The sequence below is a fragment of the Trematomus bernacchii genome, unplaced genomic scaffold, assembly GCF_902827165.1.
Source record: "Trematomus bernacchii unplaced genomic scaffold, fTreBer1.1, whole genome shotgun sequence".
Taxonomy (NCBI): domain Eukaryota; kingdom Metazoa; phylum Chordata; class Actinopteri; order Perciformes; family Nototheniidae; genus Trematomus; species Trematomus bernacchii.
Window position 1 is genome coordinate 6256348 of NW_022987720.1, and position 9902 is coordinate 6266249.

Sequence of the window (9902 nt, forward strand, 5' to 3'; positions counted from 1 at the left end):
AAAACACCCGAACTCCGAAAAACTATTTTTTGATACAGGAAGCTGTATTCACTCCAAATTACAACTTCATGTAAGCATGTGAAGACAATCTTAGGCAGAGTGGTTATGAGCAATAACTTAATGACAAAAGGGATTTGCTCATTATTAGCAGTTTTATTGCTGTTTGATGTGGATTTATTTCCTACATTACAAGACAATGATTTCATAATCACTAGAAAAATAAAATAAAATTGATAAAGCACATGACATGAGGTATTTTAACACAGAAGACATGTTGGTAAACTTACAGGTGTAAAACATACTCCGATATAAAGCTCAGTTTTAATCAGCTGATAAGGCTTCATGGTCCTGTTCCTGCTACAAGTCAACATGTCTGCCGTAAAAAAGGTCTATTGAACTTCTTCCATCAGGCAAAGTAAGATATCAAATAGAAAGGTAAAGAGAAAAGGACAACATTTAAAGCAATCGAAGCTTCATATTCTTGTTGGATGTTTGCTGTGGAGTCGCAGCTTATTTCTTGCACGGGCACCCAAAGCGAATTTTGTAGTCACGGCACATGCCCTTTCTCTGGTCCTTGTTGCGGCAAACAAATCCCTGAGTCGGATTGAAGCTGAAAAACAATACCAATTATTAAATGAATCAGTTGGATAGTTATATGAAGAAAACCAATTTTAAAAGCAAATAAAAACGTATTTTAAATTGCATATGTTGCTTAAACCATAATTCATGTTTAGCTCTGATATAAACCCAATGTAGTTTGTTAAAGTACATTGATGCTAGTTCAAATAAACCTCTACAACCCTTTCAATTATCATATTTGTTCTTGTTGTCAGGCAGGCAAGTTTATTTATATAGCACCTTTCAACACAAGGCAATTCAAAGTGCTTTACAAAAATGGAAGACATTAAGAAAATGGCATTTAAAATCAGTCATTAAAAATAAAAGATAATAAAAGAAACATTAGGTGGAACTTTGTTTGTAATATTAAATATCTCGATATCCAATACAATGACATGTCTTCTAATGTCAATTAAATGTCCATGTACAGAGTTTCTATTCACTGTATAGGTGTAGCTCCAGGCAGCACATGTGGGTGACTTGTAAGCAGTTTTTAATGTTCAGAAGTACCGATGTATTCCTGGGATGTGGTTAAATAATCATTTGCATTATTTCAATGAGGCAACTTACATATAGAAGTTCTCCCCGGTGGAGGTGGCTGGGGTTATCGTGTTCGTGGTAACGACCTCAATGTACAGAGGGTTTTCACAGATCTTTCCTGGGTTGTCTTTCCTCAGGTTACTCAAAAGCTCCCAGTCCCCTGTGCCACTGGGATTGTCACGGTCAAACCAGTCGGTCCAGCACACTGCAAGGAGCAATAAAAGAGTGAGAGGACGACTGGGTAGGAAGCTGTAAAACTCTCCTAAATGAATGTTTATACAAGAGAGTGCTTATACAGTGTGGTGTGCTCTTACCTCCTCCACCACAGAAAGGGGGATGGCAGCTGAAACGAACACGGTAGTCACTGCACCTCTGCCTTCTGGGTTGATCACGGTTTCTGCAGACGAATCCTGAAGTGACGTCATTTCTGAAATTAAAAAGTTTAGTCCAGATGGAAATATCTCCCAAAAAATGTTGATAGGGTGCCATGGGGATTCTGTACAGACATTCCTGTTCCCTGAAGGATAAATGCTTCCTTATTTTTTAGGCTTGTCCTCCAGTGCCAACAGGAAGTTGACAAGAGCGGTTTTGAGCGTTTTAACAGATTGGATGGATAGCAATTTCATTCAGTAAACACATTCATGTCCCCCGCAGGAATAAGTGTAATCACTTTGGCAGGCCAACATTAAAATCAATTCAACACTGTTCCTAAGTACACCCTCACAAAGCCAGAGTTTTGCTCAACTAGTGTGTAGTACAAAACACTGAAGGCTTGTGAGAAAGATAATTGATTTAAAATATACCCAGTACTGTACAATTGTGCCTGGCAACTGACTGAACCCCCTCTACTAATTCCCATTGCTCATTGGTTACCAGGTATATGGCTAGTCAATAGAGCAAACTAGTATGTTGAAATATAATTTGGTGTCACCAGGTACACAAACATATGCAGTAGCAACACTTAAGCAACACATTCAGTAGAATACAGTATTAACCATCACATCAAACATTCAAATTACTCCTACTTGTTGAGCACTTACTTATAAATCACCTCCTCTGTTTCGATCACACCGAGTCCAGAGAGAGTCGTGACATCTATACCCTGTGGTTTGGGGCAGATCTTTCCAGGGTTATCCTTATAAAGTCTGTTGAAGGTTTCCCAGTCTCCAGATCCACTGGGGTCATCTCTGTCAAACCAGTCAGTCCAGCATTCTGGACATGGGCATTTCAAATGATAGGTAAGCAACAATACATTTAAAACATTACTGAAATAGCACATGTTGGGATTTGTGAAGTGTCAATAGGTATGATTTGCTTAAGAATGTGGGTGGGATAGTCGCAGGGAAGTTCTAAATAGAATACAAAATAAACATAATTATGAGTGTCAGAAATGTCTCTTAACAAAGGGAGCCACTGAATGGTTTAAACAATTACTTACTTGGGTTCACAATTGCATCTTGTGGAGCAATCTCTGGATCTTTTGGACCGGGAACCCGCTGGTGGCTTTCTGGTAAAGGTTAAGAGACAAATGTTACAAACTGTGACTTTGTATATTCCCGGTGAAATACAAATATCATCTAATTGTTATAATCAACCTACCCAAGAACAATGTGGCAAAAATGGCAACACTTAACTATCAGAGAAAATACAAAATGTAAAGTTTATTATGACATACTGTATATGCAGAACTTGTAAATCTACATAGAATGAAAGGAAATATAATCCAAAATCAAACATTACCAATTTGATCATGGTTGCAGAGGATCAGGGACCTTTAAAACTGTAAGGGAAGTTTGAAATTAGGAACTTAAATCAACATGAGCATTATCAAAATAAATGGAGTTGCTTGAAATAAAAAGAATGTGAGATGAACTTTCTATTTTATTTCAGTTTTAAAAATCATACCAATGCATTTCAGCATTTACACTAAATACATTTACAATCTAAGCATACATTCAACAAAAATCACATTATTTTAAAAGAAATAGTTCAAAAAAAGTGAAGTCAATTAAAGAAATTAAGTTCAGAAAAAGAAATAGTTGCATGTTAAATTTCTCAGCAAAAACAAAAGAGACTCACCAGCAGGACCTCTCAGTGGAACAGTTTGGTTCATGAAGTGCTCTCCTGTCTCCTTAAATACAGCTGGGAGAGTAAATACCTCCCTCCCCCCCACACACTGGAATCACCAGTTTTGTTTCAAAACAAGAATGCAGTTTTCAAAAAAACTGAACGAGATACGCCTTGCACAATAATTCTAAAATTCTAGGGGGGTTAAATGAGAACACACTAGTTGGAGATAAGGTGTTCAACTCTACCACTCTTCTGTGGTAACTTTGAAAGCTCCTATATATAATGGACCTGTTTCACACGTAAAGAGGATGCATGTACACCTGCTTTTTGTCTTATTTAGGGGAGAACTCAGGTTGGGTTCATCTTACTTCTTTGTTCTCTGTATTTTGCTATGTTACTGTTATTCGAGAACCTGACAGGAAATTATCTACTTATTTCATTTTATACAATCTTTGTCAGAGACACAGTCATAAGTTAAGATAAGATAAGATGGACCTTTATTAATCCCCATGGGGAAATTCAGTATTTTCATGCAGCAGTAACAGTGAAGTTACACATTCAGTTTAATGTTGGGGTTGGGTTACACAAATGATGGATGCATTATCCGCTGCTACACCCCTTTTTACTACTTTGGTATTCTAGAATAGTTGTTCCAATTTAGATTTTGATCAAAGGTCTATTGATTAGCCAGAGAAAAGGGGGCAACTTGAGGTCAGCGGTGCCTCAATATGAACACAACATAACGTAACATCTTGCTGACACAACACTGAATGACATGAATGTCGATCAAAAGTTCAAATACCCATCATGTTTGAAATGTATATAAAACTCCTAATATTTGAAATATGTGAAAATGAAAGTACAGATCATTAATCATTAAATAGAAGTAGAAAATACAGGTAAAAGCAGCTTAAGTAATATACTCTTTAAAATGTAAGAGCCATAACAGGTTAAAACGTTCACTGTCAGAAAGGAGGGGAAATGCTGCTCAACGCGGTCATCGAGAACTCTTACTGATGCCGGGAAATGCTACTTTCTGTTCCCCCCTATTCCAGGTGTTCCAATTAAGATGTTGATCAAAGGTCTGTTGATCAGCCAGAGAAAAAGGGTCAACTGCAGGTCAGCGTAACCTCAATATGAACACAATATGCTTGGAACTTTATTTTGTACAAAACATCCTCTGAAAGTATGAAAAGCCAATTTAGCTTTTATTCATTTCTGGAGGATATCAAAAAATCAATTCTTACTAGTAAGAATGCGAGTTCTTGATATCAGAAATTCAATTGTAAATAGTTGTAATGTGTATTTCTGATATCAGAAATACGATTTTAAGTGAGATTTGCTTTGTTTTTCTCATTCATTTCAATGGGAGTTGGAATTTGAATTAGTTCAAATGCCAATTTCTGATATCAGTAATTGAATTGTTACTAGTTGCAATTCAATTTGAACTAGTAAAAATACCAATTTCTGATATCAAGAATTCAATTTCAACATTCATTCATTTTTTTTTATCAACAATCGGCATTTCGACTAGTTGAAATTGATTTCCTGATATCAAAAAAGGATTTTGATTTAGTTCAAATTGTATTTCTGATATCAACAAATTAATTACTGATATCAGAAATTGGCATTTGAACTAGTTCAAATTCCAACTCCCATTGAAATGAATGAGAAAAACGATGCAAATCTCACTAGTTAAAATCGCATTTCTGATATCAAGAATTTGCATTCTAACTAGTTTAAATTCAATTTTTGATATAAGAAATAAACATTATTACTAGTAAGAATTTCATTTTTGATATCAAGAATTCACATTCTTACTAGTAAGAATTGATTTTTTGATATCCTCCAGAAATGAATAAAAGCTAAATTGCCATGCCATATGAAAGCCCATCTTTCCAGTCAAACCTGGGAGGCCGCTCGTCAAAAATTATTTGAGCACAGAAGATAGAAAATGCTGCTGAACCAGTCAGAGTTCAGGTTAGTGGGGTCAAACAAGTACGCTGCAGAGCAGGTTAGGAAACTTTCCCTCCATACATTTCTGCTTCCAGTTACCATTCCTTCACTTCTCTAGTCAGGCAGGTTCAGTGAGAACTTTTTCTCTTAAAGCTGCGGCCTGATGGGGAAACTTCATATTACAGAATATCAATTATTAAACATAAGTAGGAAATACAGATAAAAGCAGCTTAAGTCATTTAAATAGTTGGAAAGTGGTAACGTGTTAAATGGAGGAAGGATGCAAAATAATGAGTAACCAATCAAATAAGTTTAAATGGGAGTTTTAGAGACATTGAGCTCAGATGTGAAGGAGTTTTCATTAACTATCCTTTAATGGAATAAGGAAAACATCAGGTAAGTTCGAAGCTCTGACAAGCGTCAAACTATAAGCACTTTTATTTAAATAGAAAAGGTCCATCCTAAGTTTCATGCTTAGTTTTCTACTTCTATTCTATTTTATTTGTAATTACTTGCATATTTCAAAACATTCTCTTGCACTATTTTATTTGTTTTATGTCCTATATATATTCATGTTGCCCTGATGGAGGAGCCTGACTTAAATTGTTCATTGCCATATCTACACTGGAGCTACTGTGCACATGACAATAAAGCCTTGAATCTTGAATCTACCTTACGGGGGAAACAGGATGATCTCCTGAACAATGATTTGCATACTACCTATGTATACTCTTTAAAAATATAATAGCCATAACAGGTTAAAACATTTGCCCAACGCGTTCATCTAGAACTCTTACTGATGCCGGGAAATGCTACTTTCCGTTCCCCCCTATTCCAGGTGTTCCAATTAAGATTTTGATCAAAGGTCTGTTGATTAGCCAGAGAAAAAGGGTCAACTTCAGGTCAGCATAACCTCAATATGAACACAACAATAACACAATTCACAGTTACTTGATAAACCTAGCTTCGTAGTACAGGCCTCTGGTCAGCATAACCTCAATATGAACACAACAATAACAAATCTAGCTTTCTCAGAACTTGATTTTGTACAAAACAACCTCTGAAAGTATGGCAAGCCAATTTAGCTTTTATTAATTTCTGGAGGATATCAAAAAATCAATTCTTACTAGTAAGAATGTTTATTTCTGATATCAAAAATTCAATTGTAACTAGTTGTAATGTGTATTTCTGATATCAGAAATGCGATTTTAACTAGTGAGATTTGCATCGTTCTTCTCATTCATTTCAATGGGAGTTGGAATTTGAACTAGTTCAAATGCCAATTTCTGATATCAGTAATTCAATTGTTACTAGTTACAATTGAACTAGTAAAAATACCAATTTCTGATATCAAGAATTCAATTTGAACTAGTCGAAATGCACATTTTTGATATCAGATATACAATTTGAACTAGTTCAAAATCAGGAATTCAATTGTAACTATTTATAAATAAAAATTGAATTATAACTACTAACAATTGAATTCCTGATATCAAAAAATGATTTTTACTAGTTCAAATTGTATTTCTGATATCAACTATTGAATTACTGATATCAGAAATTGGCATTTGAACTAGTTCAAATTCCAACTCCCATTTAAATAAATGAGAAAAACGATGCAAATCTCAGTAGTGAAAATCGCATTTCTGATATCAAGAATACACATTACAACTAGTTACAATTGAATTTCTGATATCAAGAATTTGCATTCTAACTAGTTAAAATTCTATTTTTTATATCAGAAATAAACATTATTACTAGTAAGAATTGCATTTTTGATATCAAGCATTCGCATTCTTACTAAGAATTGATTTGTTGATATCTTCCAGAAATGAATCAAAGCTGAATCGGCTTGCCATATGAAAGCCCATCTTTCCAGTCAAACCTGGGAGGCCGCTCGTCAAAAATTATTTGAGCACAGAAGATAGAAAATGCTGCTGAACCAGTCAGAGTTCAGGTTAGTGGGGTCAAACAAGTACGCTGCAGAGCAGGTTAGGAAACTTTCCCTCCATACATTTCTGCTTCCAGTTACCATTCCTTCACTTCTCTAGTCAGGCAGGTTCAGTGAGAACTTTTTCTCTTAAAGCTGCGGCCTGATGGGGAAACTTCATATTACAGAATATCAATTATTAAACATAAGTAGCAGCTTAAGTCATTTAAATAGTTGGAAAGTGGTAACGTGTTAAATGGATGAAGGATGCAAAATAATGAGTAACCAATCAAATAAGTTTAAATGGGAGTTTTAGAGACATTGAGCTCAGATGTGAAGGAGTTTTCATTAACTATCCTTTAATGGAATAAGGAAAACATCAGGTAAGGTCGAAGCTCTGACAAGAGTTAAACTATAAGCACTTTTATTTAAATTGATTCTCCTGAACAAACTGATTTGAATACTACATAATATACTCTTTAAAATGTAAGAGCCATAACAGGTTAAAACGTTCACTGTCAGAAAGGAGGGGAAATGCTGCTCGACGCGTTCATACTGGTGCCGAGAACTGCTACTTTCTGCTTCCCTCAAAACATTTCTTCACGTGTTCAAAATGTGTTCAAGTTCACACTGGGGTTAATGTGAAGCTGGTTGGAGTGTTTGTCACCTCATTTTGTGGCCAGGTGTTTAATTAGGTTTAATTCTATAAACTTTCCCTCCTTATATTTCTGCTTCCATTACCATTCCTTTACTTCTCTAGTCAGGCAGGTTCAGTGAGAACTTTTTCTCTTAAAGCAGCGGCCTGATGGGGAAACTTCATATTGCAGCTGTTGGAAAGAACATAAACAGCAAATATTTTGGCCATAAAACCAAAACGATGAGGGTAAAGATTTTAAAATGCTCTGCGTATCTGAGGAGAACTGCACAGTCAGGTGATTCTGGTTTATAACTGTGACCCCAACTAAATGTGGTCATTGTATCTATTGTACTTTGAAGAATATTGATTGAAACAGCTTCTCTCACAAAACAATCAAACAGCTATCAATTAACCTTCCCATTATTGTAGCAGTTACTGCAAATGCATCGACAAGGTTCAAGGATCAAGGTCAATTTATTGTGATTGGACGACACAGGGTTCTGCAACCAAATGCAGTTGTAGTCCATTTAAGCTACATAACAAAACAAAAAGCCTGAGGAAAGAAGCTACTCTGTCGTTTGTTTTTGTATGAGCTTTAAAGAAAAAATGCAATACAAAATTATAATGTTATATCTGCAAAGGATTGCAATTTCTAAATAAGATGAATGAGACGATAAATACGACACATGATATATCTTGGAATGTCGACCAGATCATATTCCAGGAAAACATGTCATTCTATCAAAAGTTACTGTAAAGTGTGTGTGGTGTGTGTGTGTGTGTGTGTGTGTGTGTGTGTGTGTGTGTGTGTGTGTGTGTGTGTGTGTGTGTGTGTGTGTGTGTGTGTGTGTGTGTGTGTGTGTGTGTGTGTGTGTGTGTGTGTGTGTGTGTGTACACAGAGAGTGTACAGGAAGTTGAGTTGTATGTGTGTAATGTGCAGTGTTCTCTGTTTGGGTTACATTTAATCCCTGCAGGTGTGAAGCTTATCGGAAAGAACATTCATTCGTGAACCAGACTGAAGAAAGCACAAGATTTCTTTCCTAACAATTCAGGCCTTTCACAATTTATAATGCAGCACACAACCTGTTGCAAGCATTACATGTCACTTGTGAAAGCAGGATCAGGTTAAGGCTCGTTTGTTACAAGACAAACAGTGGACTAGTTTACAATGTTATCAATATTTGCCATCTATGTATTCATAAAGCATATAATACTTTTAGATGTTTCTCATCTAAATGTAAAATACCGGATTCTCAAGGAGATCCATTCTTAGACTTTTTAGATATAAAAATGCATATATGCACAAATGGACTCGAGAAAGACTCCACTCGAGATGTTGTGTCTACAGTTATTGGCATTAGCTGTAAAAAAAAACATTTGGGAACCTATGTGGCTAATGGTTGCTGTGTTTAATACAGTATACCAATCCTCCTGCACTATTTTCAAGTCAATAATGTTCTACAGTGTGTTTCAAACTGACAGCAATAGCTCTGATGTCAGCATTCACAGCACAGTTCTCCCTGATCCCCAGGATAAGTATTCACGATGAGACAATTCTAATACTAATAATGCTAGGAATCTGGGTGTGACCCTAGATAACAAACTGTCCTTCACTGCAAACATCGCTGCAACAACCCGCTGCTGCAGATACACTCTTTACAACATCAGGAGGATACGTCCCTTATCCTGGCTCCAAAATGGTGGAATGAGCTCCCCATTGACATCAGGACAGCTGAAAGCTTACACATCTTCGACTCCACTTCGAGCAATAAAATTACTAACAAAACCCTTATATACTAACTAAGCACTTATATACTAACTAAGCACTCATATACTAACTAAGCACTTATATACTAACAAATCACTTATATACTAACAAAGCACTTATATACTAACAAAGGACTGGCTTATCTAAAGCCAGTTGAGTAAAAGCGTCAGCTAAATGCAATGTAATGTAATGTAATAATCCTATACTTACAACATCAAATAATTAAATGATTTCAACTTAGATTAGATGAGGTAAAATTAGGGCAGCGTTTTAAAAGAAAATGCGAAAAGACGCAATGTTAAACTGTCTATAAAGATTTATTTACAGACTAATCTGTGAAGAATGTAGGTAACCTTTTTAAAACTATTGCAAACATGAGGTGT

At 35.7% G+C, this 9902-nt stretch overlaps 1 protein-coding gene across 2 annotated transcripts; it reads right to left on the reverse strand.

Annotated features, from left to right (window-relative positions):
• Positions 1-262: 262 nt before the first annotated feature.
• On the reverse strand, positions 263-2938 carry LOC117493363 (cartilage intermediate layer protein 1-like). 2 transcript variants are annotated; one of them, XM_034143881.1, is made up of 7 exons: positions 2899-2938; positions 2758-2791; positions 2597-2665; positions 2199-2370; positions 1476-1585; positions 1189-1363; positions 263-610 (listed from the first exon to the last, which is right to left on the reverse strand). In XM_034143881.1, the coding sequence occupies exons 1-7, from the start codon at positions 2908-2910 to the stop codon at positions 511-513; spliced, it is 672 nt and encodes a 223-aa protein (XP_033999772.1). In that variant the 5' UTR covers positions 2911-2938; the 3' UTR covers positions 263-510. The 2 variants fall into 2 exon arrangements, with proteins under 2 accessions (XP_033999772.1, XP_033999771.1); XM_034143880.1 differs by having other exon boundaries at positions 1473-1585; positions 2899-2925.
• Between the last annotated feature and the right edge of the window lie 6964 nt (positions 2939-9902).

What these genes read in the sequence shown, in the direction of transcription:
- LOC117493363 (XM_034143880.1), bottom strand. An exon ending in CCCTTTCTGTGGTGGAGGAG is followed by an intron (nt 1,364 to 1,472) that starts GTAAGAGCACAC and finishes TGCTCCTTGCAG; the next exon opens with TGTGCTGGACCGACTGGTTT. An exon ending in ACCGGGGAGAACTTCTATAT is followed by an intron (nt 611 to 1,188) that starts GTAAGTTGCCTC and finishes ATTGTTTTTCAG; the next exon opens with CTTCAATCCGACTCAGGGAT.